This window comes from Anguilla rostrata, chromosome 7, assembly GCF_018555375.3.
Source record: "Anguilla rostrata isolate EN2019 chromosome 7, ASM1855537v3, whole genome shotgun sequence".
Taxonomy (NCBI): Eukaryota; Metazoa; Chordata; class Actinopteri; order Anguilliformes; family Anguillidae; genus Anguilla; species Anguilla rostrata.
The window spans coordinates 50646520-50662114 of NC_057939.1; the positions used below are offsets into that span (position 1 = coordinate 50646520).

At 43.0% G+C, this 15595-nt stretch overlaps 1 protein-coding gene across 17 annotated transcripts in view; it reads left to right on the forward strand.

Annotated features, from left to right (window-relative positions):
• Nucleotides 1-15595, forward strand: part of LOC135259947 (adhesion G protein-coupled receptor L3-like) — a 220635-nt gene that overhangs the window by 51467 nt on the left and 153573 nt on the right. For all 17 annotated transcript variants that reach the window (XM_064344915.1, XM_064344917.1, XM_064344920.1 and 14 more), the window contains exon 3: nucleotides 14614-14752. In XM_064344915.1, the coding sequence (XP_064200985.1) occupies nucleotides 14677-14752 (76 nt within the window). In that variant the 5' untranslated portion in view covers nucleotides 14614-14676. The remainder of the gene's footprint in view (nucleotides 1-14613; nucleotides 14753-15595) is intronic.

Sequence of the window (15595 nt, forward strand, 5' to 3'; positions counted from 1 at the left end):
TATTCCATTATTCTATTGTGTTACACTCGCAACCATTTCCCTAAATGAGTCTATTGATTGAAAATAAAATGATGTCTGTGGAACCCTGCTGGTAGTGACAGTACGCCAGTTACTCTTGAGAGCGAAAATCCAGATTCTACAAATGACTGGAATTACACAGACTCACCTCCAAAGGCTGATGAAGGCTTGCAGCAATGGGGGGGGGGGGGTTATGTGGATTTGTGCCAGGATTCACCCCCCCCCCCTCCTTTCAGCCAGCCTCATGACCTGGCCTGCCTCCCTGTTTCGTTTAAACAGAGGAACATGCTTACCTTGGAAATTATGGCTCGACTGTCCCCACTGCTTACAGGGGTGTTTTTATTGCGACAAAGCACAGTCGTCTACCGTGATTGTAATTCTTATAAGTGTTATAAATGTGCGTATGTTATAAGAGATATAAGTGGTAGCCGTTTCATCTCATTTAAAGAAAAGATAAGCAGACTGTTTTAGGATAGTAAGGGAAAGGGAATTCTTAGTTGTGCAGTTGAAAAGTAGCATTATCTTCATTAAGTTTTCTCGGCATTATTTCCTATAGCGAGACAATTATGTTAAGTTCTTTCCTTTTATTTACACAGCTATGGTGTATATATTATTTACTGGAGTACGGAGACCATCCTTTTTGGCTGAAAGGCACTTTGAGTAAATATTTAATCGCATATTTATGCAGTGTACCACAGCTCAGCAAACACTTACACCGCACTTTGTATTCAGGAAATGTATCTAACTGACCCATCCCCAAAGACAAACATAAAATAAAATGCAGTAATAACAACAACAACAACAACAACAATAATAATATTTGTTCATGTTATTGAATGGACTAAACAAATTTATTTGTTACAGGACAGACTCAATAATATGCAATAATATTGAAATTTGTAATGGCTAGTATTACAGTTTCTCCCAACAGCTAAGTCACATTTCCTGAAATGATGCTCCATTTTCACAAAACTGCAAGCATAAAACCAAAAACCTCACACTGATCTGTATAAACCTCAAACTTATATGGCAAAACCAAACACTCCCCTCAAAAACATCTTCCATCCAAATCAAACATTGGCACACAAAAGCTATCAAGTCCAGACAGTAATGAATACCCATTACACTGGTGAGATCAGTTCAATGCGCTACTGTAAGCACTAGGCTACCTGCCACTGCAATGAGTTGGGAACCATATGCTTTTTGAGAACAAAATCTGTATATTTTTAAGTTAGCAACATCATGTGACTGGTGTCCTCATTAATTATGCAAGTGGGCAAGTAATAGAACACTATGAAATTCAGAAGTGTTACTGCAGTCAACTGAAGTTGGGCGAAAAAGAAAATGTAAAAATATGCAAGTCAAAAGCAAAGTACAGGAAACGAGCACATGCAAAGTACATTGAATCTATCGTCAATAACCATGACGCACATTTCACATTTCAGAATGTTTTGTACTCTGGTGTTGTAAAAACAGGTCCTAAAGGTCCTGGGTTCGAATCCCCGGCCTTTCTGCATGGATTGAAATTTGCATGTTTCCTCTGGGTACCCAGTTTCCTCCCACAGTCCAAAGACATGCAGGTAGGCTAACAGGAGACTCTAAATTGCCCATAGGTCTGAGTGTGTGAGTGAATGGTGAGTGAATGGTGCGTGTGCCCTGCGATAGATTGGTGGCCTGTCCAGGGTGTATTCCTTCCTCTCGCCCAAAGCACGCTGGGATAGGCTCCAGCACCCCTCGAGACCCTGCCCAGGATAAGTGGGTATAGATAATGGATGGATAGATGGATGTTGTAAAAACAGAAATTGATGGGGGAATGTCAGACATATCAGAGCATAATGAAGTAACTAAACGGAGGAATGACCATCATAAACTAGGTTTGAAATTATTTAATGATGTCAGAAAAAAAGCCATTGATTTTGTTTTAATGTCACAAAAAGACTCCAGGGTTGGGTATAGGGTTATTCCAGGTAATTCCTTTTGAACTGTGTCAATTAAGGTAGCTGATTAAAAGTGAAATGGAAGGGATCCCAGCCCTGTAAGGCTGCTTTGTGGATTGTGATTCAGTCTGAATGTAGAAGAAGAAGCTTGCTGTCATGGACGACTCCTGTGTGGGATGGTGATGCTCTGACTGGAAACTTATATCATGAGAGAGTCTGGACTCTCTTACAGTTTATCTGGACAGCAGTTAGCTTCTTGGGTTTAACATAGCTACAACTGAACAAATATGAGGTTGTGCATGAAAACATTATGTCTAGAAAATAAGTTACTCTCAGGTGGGACAGTTGCTAGATGTGAGTTTTTTGTGCAAACGTTCCTGAATTTGAGAAAGCTACTGAGAAATCTTTGTATGAGAAGTGATGGACTATAATTGATTGAAGTGAACTATATGCTTTTGTTCAAAGGTTTTAACCTTTCGGTCTGAGAACAGGGGCCCTAGGGTAGGTTTACTGAATACGTTCAGAGACACAAATATTCCTATATGGCCATATTTATGTGTTTAAACAGCAAACCAAATGGAGGTGGCGGCACGTGCTAGTTTATTTTATTTATTTGTTAGTTTGTTTTCTCCCATAATTTTTAAAATTAATTTTCCAAGGTTTGGATTTTTTGTGACACAGTTCTATGGTAGCAAACCACTCACTCAGCCAGTGGAGAAAGAATAGGTTTTGTCTGCTGCAGAGGGCGCAAGAAGGGCCGATCCGTTTCAAGATTTTGTGCCAACTTTTGTTCTGAAGTAGCCTATTTAATTTGTCTTGATCTGACATTTGCATAAGCACCAGCCATGGCCCAGACTACAGGTGTCTCCTAAAGATTTTACTGTGCTCAAATCCAGGAGTGAACCGGCATAGTTTATTGAGCTGTAAAAAAAACAAAAAAAAACACTATGGTAATTGGTTGGAACGAAAACCAGCTCACAGACCAGCCCTGCAGGACCGGAGTCTGGTCTAGTGTCTAACTAGAGCAAGCATCGAGGATGCATATACTTGTCTGTGGCATGCAGTGAGTGAGTTACTTGTCCATAGCCTCTGGCTAGTACCGTGGTAAATGTAAATCAAGCTGGAAACATGTTCCTGATCACCCTCCGGCACAACGGTATTTTTTTTTTCAACGGGGGACTGCGGTTCGAAATACAGGATTGGTGGAGATGACTCCAAACTACGGTCCTTCACCAGCAAACTGTACTGTGGACTGAGGACGGTTTCTGTACAGTTTGTCTTCAGTTGGTCCAGTCCATTATGTCCTGTCTGTTCTCTATGCATTTTCCCCCTGGCCTTTAGCTGGGGGGAAGTAGCTGTCAGTCAAAGTGTCGGAGATACTGATATAATTGGAGGAACCGTGTTCTTCTTCTTTTCTTATTGTCCTGTATGATGAATCATCGCAAAGCCGAAAAACTCACGTTAGCCGGAGAGCTGATCTGCGAGTGGGAAGTTTGAAAAAACAAAAAAAAAACAGAACAAGGTCGGCGTTCCTCCCGAACAACACTTTTTAAACAACAAAGGAACCGTATCTCTTTGCTTGGTCCAAACAGCATCTACCTAATCCATTAGGTTACACACTGGGGCATCACAAACCTGGGATACCCAAAAATCCCCGCACAAACACCGCCTGCCCGACAGCTCTCAGGACGAGAGGCAAAGCAAACAGGCCGCTATCCACCAGACATACTTCATCAAATATTTTCAGATGGAATGCAAACCAGAAAAAAGCTCTACAAACACTGCCGCCGGCACTGCCTCTAAATCCTGTGTTTTTCCTGTGCTGAGCTGGTCACTCTGTCCACTCCCACCCCTGTTCTAATTGTGTCATCACTTCCTGTTCCCCAGCGACTGGGCAAACCTGCCTCGAGCCAAATGAACAAATGTAACAAAACAGCTGGCCGCTGAAACAGAAATGCCTGTTTGTGTGTGCGTGCGTGTGTGTGTGTGCGTGTGTGTCTCTGTGTCTTGTGTGTGTGTGCACGCGCACATGTGCATTTGTGTGTGACTCATTGAGCATGCATTTTTAATCCTAATGATAGCCTCTATTTTTTAATCCTCTCTATAAAGCATTATAATGGGCCATTTTTGCACAATGGTCTTATTGTTATGAGGGACAATGAGACCAGGACGAAAATATAAAGCTTGCTTTTGATGTAATATTTTAAAATGACTTTCTTAAATAAGTAATCAAGTTTATGAATTATGAATGATTACTCTATTGTGTAATATATTGTGAAGTGAAGTTTTTTCAAATTAAATCAATTTTATTTGTATAGCTCTTTTTACAGAACACTCACACAGAGAGGCTTTACAGAGTGGCAATAAAATGACAGCAAAAAGAGCAAAAAAACAGGCCTGAACCCCCAAATAGCAAGCGCATGAAGTAAAAAAGAACTTCCAGTTAGTCTTATTTCTCTAGGTTAGTAAATAAGCTCTGGTGTCAGAATAGGCCATTAGTCATTTTTGCTGACATATAAACTAGTTTATCTTTATTGGTCATCAAAAACCTCTTGCTATGTTACTCAAGCCTGGGACAGCTACAGAAGGTGGGTAAATTCCGAGATGGTAAAAAGATGGATGAGAAAGGCAATTTAGTTGGGCAACAGAATGTGTGTGACAACATGTATGAACCAAAATGGAGAGTTGAACTCTTGGTCCAGCCCTCACGTGTGCAGAGCTTTGGACAAAGTGCTTGACTTCTGTGTGGCTCAGGAGGTAAGAGCGGTTGTCGGGCAGTCGGAGGGTTGCCAGTTCGATCCCCGCCCTGGGCGTGTCGAAGTGTCCCTGAGCAAGACACCTAACCCCTAACTGCTCTGGTGAATGAGAGGCATCAATTGTAAAGCGCTATATAAATGCAGTCCATTTATCATAGTAGTGCCTTTTGCCTGACGGATCGAGAATTTTTGGTGATTCTTGCTACTTTTCTAGAGATTATGATGGCAACATAAAATCACTGTGCAGACACAGTACACTTTAAGTTTTTAATTGTGTGGAAGTCTGCCTTGTAAAATTCAGAGAATACGTGATTAAGCTTTGTTGAAAACTACCAAAATGTACTTTTATTTTTGAACTTTTCTTTGGTGGATGGGGGTAATTTACTTTGAAAACCTCGTGAGTGATGCAAAATGGAGGCACGTCAGCGGAGCCTTTTCAGTTTTCTCGAAAGGCCAAACCCACGGGCTGCTTCCTCCAGCACTGCGAGGGAGGGAGAGAGGAGGAGGAGGAGGAGGAGGAGGAGGAGGAGGAGGAGGGTCCCGCGCGATGAGAGAGAACAGAACTGCGCGCTTTCCCGCCATCCGTCATCCCGTCAGGGCGTTTACGCCTGAGCATTAAAGCATGGAAACCCCTCGGCTCTCTACTGGATGGTCGTGCCATTCTGAATTCGGAGTCCACGAAGATAACATCAACATGTGACGGGAACCAGCCCTGTTCTGCTGACTGAAAGATAACGCTGAATGTTAAAGACCTGCCACAGTGCGTGAGCAGATATTTACCAGATATGGTCGTTCCTTTAAATTTATTTAATTAATTTATTTTTTGTACTTAAGAAGTTTGGAACGTATTCCGAACACGGTGACAGTTACTCTTGTCAGCCTCCTTGTTTCAGGCTGTGTTATTTATAATTTAAATGCGGAGGGTCAAGTTATTTGCTCTAAATGAGACAAATTCACTTCAGACTAATTACACCCAAGAGGGGAAGTCCAGTGTAGACAATACATCACCCATGTCTGTACTTTTTGAGTGATTTACTTTTGTCAGATTTAGGGGTGAGCAAAGGCAGTCTTCTGGAAACTTTAGACGGAGAGGAATAGAAACGGTTGAGCTGTTCTTTTACAGTACGTCCTTTACCATGTGTTAGCCTCTGCTTTTTTTTCCCCATCTGGTTCATTCATGTGAACGTGAGACAAATGTATAATCTTTGGATTAATCCCAGCTCAGTGATTAACTGCCAGTGCACTGATGACTTTGATGAATGTGTCATGACTAAGTACATAGCACACTGCATGCTGTGAATACCTGCCGTTGGATTCTTTGATTGCAAAGCAGCAAATTAAACTTCCTTGCTGTGGGAACGATGGAGCTGTTTTTTTGTTGTGGTTTGTTTGTATCCTTGTATCCTAAAAAAATAGGGACTGAAGTTTCTAAGAGTTTGAAGGACTGCTTCATGGTTTAGTTGACTTTTGTTCTTATTATTGTGAGGTCCGTTGGGTCCTCACAATAATATTTTTCATAACGGACATATTGAGCAATAAATACGTAATCCTCCATGTCTAGCACAGATGATGTTATTAGACTTGCCAGCCTGAGGTGTCTGTGACTGTTGGATGGTTGTCAGCCAAATCTTCCCCCATCCCCCAGCCACCACCCAAACTCCCCTGCCACCCCCACCCCCCAGCCCCCGCCGTCCCATCCCCCTCCCCCCAGCTGAAACCAACTGGTCCCGGAAATGCCTGCCAGCCTGAGAGAACAGCCTACAGCGTGGCTTTGCTGCCAACGAGTCAACAGAGACTGTGGCATTACAATAGACTACACTGAATTAATCATACCAGTTCTGAAATGAATTTCTGCCCGACCCTCGATGCACTGGGAAGCGCGGAGTGCCAGAGTTTGCTTTAAAGATTACACACAGTCCTTCCTGGCGGCCCTGTTGCGAATGGGGAAGCAATATAGCCTGTCAGGTTGATCCGAAGAGAAATGGGAAAGCGCACCTCTTCTTTGCTTTGAGATCTGCACACTGACAGAGGCGCCGCTCGACGCACTCCCCCGGAAAAGAAAGCCGCATTGTTGTGCGGAAAAAAACGCCAGGACGGATCAGAGAGAATGTTGGGGAAAAAAATTTCTTTCCTGGGCATCAATGAGAGGATATGTTTTGCCGCAAATTCGGTGCCGTCGCAGAATAGGAACTGCGATACGGAAGTTTCCGAAATGTATTCGGAATTAATTAGGCCGTGCGTCACGGCAATAGGCTGAATTTTATCAGGTGCGTTTCAGGAGGCATGAAATAAAATAAAATGAATATTCCTTTATTTTTGTCAAGCAAGTTTAAAAAATAAGATTATAGAAAGGGGAAATGGAACATGAAATGTGTTTTCAGAAGATTACTTATTTCCTTAAAATGGAATAAATAGCTTTCCAGCGAGGAAGAAGTTGTTTTATCACATTATACAGACATGTCCAGCATCAGTCTTAAGTTTGATTGCAAGAGAACTTTTAGTAGCTTAAAATGCTGAGTTGCAGAATGGGGGGTTTGGGGTTGGAATGATTCGATGGGCCCTTACGGACAGGGGCCTTCAAAAATGATTAGAACTTCGCATTTCCTGGGGTGCCCTGGGGTGTTGGGGCCCAATAAGAGGTCTTTGCATGGGGCCCAAAATCCCTGCCGGCACCCCTGCCCACACCTGTCACTGTGCAGTACGAAATGGCGCTTAATATTCTCTGCACTGGCTTTGGCCTTGTTTGTCTCTGAGTGCATTCTGTACACCCACCCCAGGGCCTCTGGCCTCAGAGTGGAAGGTTACAATCGTCAAAACCAAAGCATATATTTCACTTCTGTCAAGTATAGTACACCGTACCGCTTTTTCAAAAGGTCTGATAGCAGGGGTGATCTGATCACTGAACACTCAAGGGCAGATATCATATCCAAACGAATCAAGTGCAAATGTAGCCTCCTTAAAGTCTCTGTCGGTGTTGTTCAGCCCTATAATTCTACCATCAGTGATATGGTTGTGCTAGATTTATTAACAAATTGATGCAAGCACAAAGCTATGTTTTTATTATTATTATTAATAAGTAATTAATTTTTGTTCATTTTTATTTAGTTCCATAGACCAGCAAACACATTACAGAAATCTCCCACCCCTATATTAGATATTAGATCATTGCTCACGTTGTAACAGTAATTTCACCTCTTAAACATGGAAAATAAGTGTTTGTGCTTTGGTGGCCCAGGGGGGAGGGGGTGGGGTGGGGGGGGTTGTACTTGGCTCTTTCTGCCTGTTTCTCCACCCCTCTCTCGTCTTTACTCAGGCGAACAAAACAAATGAAGCCGGTGTCAGTGAGTCAAATTGGAACGCGGTGTTTTGGCTGACCCCTTTCTTGGGGAGAGCTGTACCCTCTCTCCTGCCGCACACTCGGGAGGGGGTGGGGGAGTCAGGTGTGGGGGGGTGGCACACTGCTCTGGTTTTGTGAGGGATTGCTTTACCTTTTGTAAGGCCGTAATTACGCTAATCTCACGTTGCCGCCCCTCTCGCCCCCTACATCTCTATAGGGTCTTGATGTGCAGAGCTTGCCCGGTGTGTAAGGAGGATCTTGAGTGACAGCTGTAGGAGACTTGTATGAATGACTAAACACAAAATAAGGCTGTCCAGATAACCTTGGCAGGGATAATTTTATTGCCGTCGATGTTGATTTAGATTTTTTGATTGGCTGTTGAAATGAGGGATTTAATATGACTACATACTCAAATGGGCTTTTAAAGCATTTTTTTAAAGGCTTTAAAATCATTTTGTAATTGTAACTAATGGTTAATTGTCATGATCTCATTCTGTATGAATACCGGAAATGGCTTGCTGTTTTGCACGGTGAACACGCTAGTATTTCTCTGTCAGAAAATAGTTATTATTAAATACTGTTACTGTTAAATACTTTAAAAAACAGTCATCCTAAAATTTGCTAGAGGCTAAATTAAAAGGCATGTTTTAACAGTATACACCCACATTGTTATCATGCAAAAATGTTTTGCTTAATATGCAAACTGTATTACTGAAAAAGATGTGAAAGTGTTTGCTTTTGAATTTTTAATGAAAAAAAAAGAAACTGTGAATACTTTCGATGACAGCGTTGTCAAGTGGGAAAAAAGGAGAATTTTGAAGCATTTTTAAATTCAATCACATTTAATGTTTGACTAGGTCAGGAAAAGGCTGGAAACTAAATCATCTTTAAACAGAAGTGTTTCTTTCTTTCATCTGGTTTGACATTCAATACATTTTACCCCGAGATATGTGTTTGATTTGTGTTAAAATGACACATGGCTTGTCTGTGTATGCCAGCGGTATACTAGCTAACGTTGTTTTATTCAATCAACAGCACATGTTCGTAAAAACGTTTCATCACATAAATGTGTGTGCACGTGTGCGTGTGTGTGAGTCTGTGTGTGTGTGAGTCTGTTCGTGTGTGTGCGTGTGTGTGCGTGTGCATTGACAAGCAGCCCTTTGAATGGATTTGAATGGGATTGTGACTGAAGGAGTGAATTTTGTGTTTCAGGCGGGACAGTCTGGTTTAAATGTAAAATTATGCAAACAGTCGCTGGGAATATTTCCAGGATTAAACTGCAAGGGGGGACTTCAGCCGGTAAAGAACATCCAAGGAAATACTTTACCAAAATACTGCTCACTGACTCTTAGGGAGAAGGTGCCAACCTTTGGTATTTACTCTACATCTGAACCCAGTTGTGGATTCAGTCAAATCTTACCATTCTTCGTCTCGATTCATTTTTAAAAATATGTAATGCCTTGATACACGGTCTAGTTTGCTGATTTTGCTATCTGCCTCTTTTCGACTCCGCGTCCTAGTCGGTCATAACTGGTTATAGCCGGTTGGCTAGGATACGCCTCCGTCGTAGGGAGAACATGGTGGAAGGGCAGGAGTCACTGGTAATACACACGTCCTCCCTCACTGCTCGTTGAACCAGTCAGCGATGCGGAGAGCAGAGGGTTCTGGTCATTCCAACCACGTTACGTGCGTCCAGACTCGGACGTGGCTCACCCAGAGCCCAGGGTCACTGTGTTTCACAGAGGCGTCCGCCCCACGCTGAGTTCCTTTCCGCCACCTCTAGATGATCGGATTGCCCACACGGCACTGCCACTGCTTGTTACCGAACCACGTTAATTATCCCAACAGTGGGAAGACTGCACGGTGTGCGGCCATTTTCTGTGACCCGTCCCGTTCTCCGTAGCTGGTCTGGTACGTATTACCCCACCAGAGAGTCGTTTAGGACAGTGTCTGCCTCACCCTGGGCTCAGTCGCTAGGCTAATGGTCCGCTGTGCTATGTTTGGGGGAAAATGCGTGTTAATTGAAAGAAGAGGGGAAAGAAGAAGAAGAAGAAGGGAAAGAGAAAGAAGGAGGTGAAGATGAAGAAGCCTAGGAAGAAGAAGAAGAAGAAGAACGATCCTTGCAGTGCAGACTACAGTCAGATATGAAATCGTGTGATCGTTATCTTTTATATCAGGTCAGAATATAAGAAAGTGTATTGCAAAAATGGCAATTATTGTTTGTTTCATCTGTGCAGATTCATTTGCAGTAGGATATGATTTGCAACATATTAAAGTTAATAAATGCTTACATAAAGTTAATATATTTGTTGATTTGTGCATGTATGTATATGCTATATGTGTACTTACTAAGAACTGCAGTCGTCACATATGGTGACATGTTGCCGTGACCTTTTTCAGCAGGAAGAGGTTTGCAGGTCAAGATATACCCGGATAGAAATAGAACATAAAAGCTTCGACATCCTCAAAGAGGAGAAGGAGGTGGTGATGACGTCGTCTTCGCGAGCGCACTTGGCCCTGTCCAGCCTGCCCGGGCCGTTCTGTGTTCATTAGCAGGGCAAGAGGAAGCCTTTGATAAAGCATGCGCTGACAGCCTCCTCATTAGAGCCGGGTGGCTCCGCAGACTAAAGCTGGGGCAATTATCAGTCACTCAGCTGCAAAGGGGATCTGACAGGCCAACACCATTCCTGATTTACCAGCTGACAAATTAATTTGCAGGCAGTGCTTTTGGACACATGTGCAGTGAATGTTGTGTGCACATTCTTGTCAGAGTTAATGTTCTTTGCATACACTCTTTTTTTGAGAACGAGTAACCCTGGATTGTGGATTATTCAAACATGCAGAAATAAATAGTGTATGTGATAAATAAGAAAAGCAAAGAAATAAAGATAACTAAATGTTATGCATACTTGTATGTTGGTGGTCAGGCAGCAAAATCACTTTAAAACAATCAGTACAGTCATGGATGGACATCCATTGCAAAACTGCTTATCATGCTGTCTTCATGATTCAAAGGATTACAGCTGTATACCTAAAAGTGTTATGCAGCGAAGCGTTAATGTGTTTGTGCTATATATAAAATGGCGGCTAAACGGTTTGTTTTCTCCATCTCCTTATGGGAGTCTCATAGGGTGACGCACAGCAGCCATCGGTGTTGACGCATGCATTTTCGGTGGGAGCGTTTTCAAGTGTTTTCCGAGCGGCCATCTTGGGAATTGCTTATCGTTCTCACACGGATGTAACCAGACGGGAACAGGAAGGCTGGTACAGTAACTAGGAAGCCTAATTAAAGTACCCGTACTGAGCGTGTTACAGCATGTTTCAACGTGTACCGTAGACAGGAAGCGTGAGGGGTTAAGCCCCACCTCGTCTAGTGTTCGCACGTGGCGTAATGTCTGATTCTAGTGCAATGGTTGTGAACGTCTTTTCAAATTCAGTATTACAATTCAGAGAAGACCCATTTTCCCCTGTTTGACAGTGGCAACTTTTTTGCTCTAAAGCAAGTTTTAACTGAATAGTTTTAACTTAATAACTTTCTTTGCTGATATCATTAAAGAAAAAATATCTGATCATTATGCAACTTTACACATGACTTTGTATAGCTTATAGCCACATTTTGCGTTGTGTTATTTGAGCTCACGCTGATCTAGGGAAACTTACGATACTTAATTAATTTGCGTGTTAATCATAGCATAACCCATCTCTGCACCTGGGGTTTTAATGGAACATTTGAGGTAAGATGTCTCTGAGGTATAGGTGTGTCTCCACACCTGGGATTTCAGGTGCAGTTACAACCACAGCACCACCCACAGTCCACATAAACCACCTCAACCTCCACCTGCTCGCTTTTGCGATAGAACTTGTGCGATTGAGCCTGTAGTGGCCCAACCGCACAAACAGCAGCTCAGTCAACCAGAGCCAGTCAACCTGAGCCAAAGAAGCGCGTTTCATTCTTTAATATGATCAAGTTTAGAAGAAAAAAAAATCAAATATTTGACCTTTCCGTGCTAACCTTTTTGATTTTCTGAGGTGAAGGCATTGAGTAAATGATTGGATGTTGGTTTAAATAGGTAGAGGCCAGTATTACATTCAGGGTGATCAATACTTTCCATTACAGTTGATGGATTTCCAATCACGATGGGTGTATGTTCCTTGCATTAGAAGCCAGCAGGAGTCAGACAGCCTACAATTGCCTTATGCATTTCTCATTGTGATTTGCAGTGCTATTTCTTTCATTTCTGATTAGATAGCAATGGCTGAATAAGCAGCAGATACCGACCATGGCAGACAGGTATTGTTTTGTCATTAATTACTGTCTTGATCAGCTTAATAACTATTAATTGGATACGCTGCAACGGTGCAATCAGTTTAGACTGTCAGGGTTTTAAAACTGTGGCAAAAACGCACAAGAGCAACACTGACAGAAGGTGCGTGGTTAAAAAACCATGGAAATTAATGAAGTAGTAATATGCGACGCTACTCCTGTCTGTTGGGATCTGTTTGAAAGGGGGTGAAAGTACAGGCAACTAAATGCACCTTCTGTGTAAATGACTCGGTTTTGGGCTCGGGGCCAGACCACTCGCTGCCTCGCGTGTCTGGGCGTGGGACATTCCCAAACCTAGAAGGGGCAGAGAAATGATCGCGTGCATCCGCTTAATGGAATGGAAAGGGCTGTATCTCTGAGAACTGGATACTAAAGCAAGGAATAATGTTATAATTGGAGCAATAGCTCTGCTAGACAGAGGGTGTATAAGCAAAAATAATACATAAAGAAATAAATCCTTGTGTGTCAAGAGTTCTGTTCATACCTTTTTTGAAAAAAAAAAAAAAAACAGTCATAGAATAGAATGGAGAGAGGGAGGGAGGAGAGAAGTTGTGTGTTGAGTGACAGACGCAGTCTCAGTGGGGGCTGTGTAACCACACGTGAGACCCATGAGGGAGGGAGAACAGCATCACCGTGGGGACGCCGAAGCTCGTCCTTTCAGGTTTGATTTTGCCACCGGCGTCGCGGCGGCCATGTTGTTCCCGGAGCTCGTCCAGACTGTCTGCGACAGCTTTGGCGCAAACAAAAAAACTCACCGCGCGTCGTGCCGCCCAAACAGACAGCGGGGAAGAGGCGGAGACGGTTTGTCTCTCAGCATTTGTTTATATCCACCCCCACCCCCCCCACCCCATTCTGCCTTCTGCCTCATTTTCATATGCGCTCACGGCTCGTGGCCGTCACGGCGACGGACTGCTGTTGTGTTAGCGCACTAGCACGTAAATCACGTTTACCCCGTTGGCTCGGGACACGTTTCTTTGTGAGGCGGCGTTCCGGGACTGGGGAGGTCACAATCGGGGTCTCAGTCACAGTCTGGAATGGAATGGAGAACGAACATGACTAAACAGCTCGAGAGAAAGGCTGGAGTTGTGACACGGGCGAACCAGCTATGCGTTATTTACCGTCTGTTTTAGCAACTGAATATGCTTACGTGTGATTGTTCCTAATCTAATTTGTGTTGCTGGATTATGGAATAGCACATTCACTGTGACAGGCAGCTGATGTCATAACTCTCCAAATGGAGAAAATTTACTGATGGCCTCACTTTAACCCTGAGAACTCTGGTATCAGAGGCATTGTCCCGTAGGACTTGGCTATACTGAACTGTGCTAAAGTTTCAATGTTCCTATGTGTTGTTTAGAAAATGAGGTTTTCTGTTTGATTCTCTTTGAAGTGTACAGTAAGATGTTGCATGACCCTCATGGTTTGCATTTCAGCTCAGAAGCATCATTAGTGGAAATTGTTAAAATAATTGGCTGTCCCGTTGCCGAAAATTCACCTTTTTTCTCCTAATTGCGAATGCGATCAGTGAACATTTTTGTGAAAATGTTATGAATATTTCGCTTTTGATTTCAAAAATGTTGCTTAAAATGTATTCATCACATCATTAATTTGATTCCTCTCACAGACCTTCGTTATTGCATGGGAAATGGGAAATGAGTATAACAAATTGCACGCTCCACTCGAGCTGTCTGACGTTGGCCCTAATCAACACTTCTAAACAGAGCAGACCTTCATTCTGGGAGCACAGCATGAAAAGCAACAGACATTTACGTGCAAGTGTAGAATACATTCCATACAAGGCATGCAGACGTCTTCACCAATCATGGAAGAGGATCTAGAATATTAGAATGTTGGTGTTATCCTTGAATCCTTCCCTCAACAAACTAGGGCTCGTGCTAACAGACGGAGGTCTGAGAAAGATCCATGTGTCCCTTTCATTTGTTGGGCTGTGGAGAAAAATCCACCCTTGTCCTACAATAATAGAGAGCCAATCCAGCCAGGAGAGCACTTCCCATTAGATCCCATTATAAGGGTCTTTGGGAAAGATTCATGTGTCCCTTTCACTGCAGATCGTATGTGATGCCATTGGCATCCCCATCAGCAGTAAGGATGGGTTCGGGTGTTTTTGTCCTTGATTCATTCTCCTTCGACCGTAAGCGGTTTGACCGCTGCAGACCGAGACCGAGACCGCCATTTTTTTTCCTTCCTTGTTTCTCATTCGTTCCCTCTTCTCGCCTCCAGGCCAGCTTTCGGACCCCGAGTGTGAGAGGAGCGGTCGGGAAAGCGACATCGGCTCGATCTCGGATGGGAAGGCGGACGTCTTCAGCTGGAGCCATGTGGACGGCGCTGCTGCTCCTCCTCAGCGCGCTCTCCGCTTTCGGTGAGTCCCTGCCCCCCCCCCCCACATACCACCCCCACTCCCCCCCCCCCCGATAAGATCCCCTCGGAGTGCCTTTCTCACCCTTTCACAGATTAAAACAAATTGAAAAGCGCCTCGGTTTCCCACTGTTTGGGGTTCGCCTTCGCAACGATTGTTTTTTGGAATAAAATAAATTAAGTCATTTACATTCAGATTAAGCAGAAGCAAAATCAAGCAGGGGTTTTTGGGCCAATGGCCTATAACGGTGCTAATTTGATACTTCAGGGCCGGTGAAGGAAATTTGAGCAAATTAAATCATGGGCTTTGGTGTCTAATTCAAAACAGGCTTTGGAGCATCGTTTGCCTTGTGGTAATGTTCAACAGGAGTGGTCTTATGGCATTTGTGAAACTGGTTCTCACAGTGCTCAAAAGCATTCAAAATCTTACAGGCCCACATATCAAGTAGATTATCAGCAAATATTTGTATGTAAATTTGCCAATATTGCACTATTTGTTAACTATATAAATCTAGTCCTAACACATTTTTCGATATTTTTTCTGGCTGTCCTGACATGACCCATACATCTCATTTGAGAGTCTCAAGAGCATGACTTCTGTCTGTCTGTCTGTCTATCTATCTATCTATCTATCTATCTATCTATCTATCTATCTATCTATCTATCTATCTATCTATCTATCTATCTATCTATCTATCTATCTATCTATCTCTCTATCTCTCTATCTCTCTATCTCTCTATCTGTCTGTCTGTATGTTTGATGAATCTTTGAAGTATTTATTGTTGGAAATTTGAGTCTGCTGTTTTTGATTGGTTGAAATGAGGACTACTCAAATTGCTGTCTGTT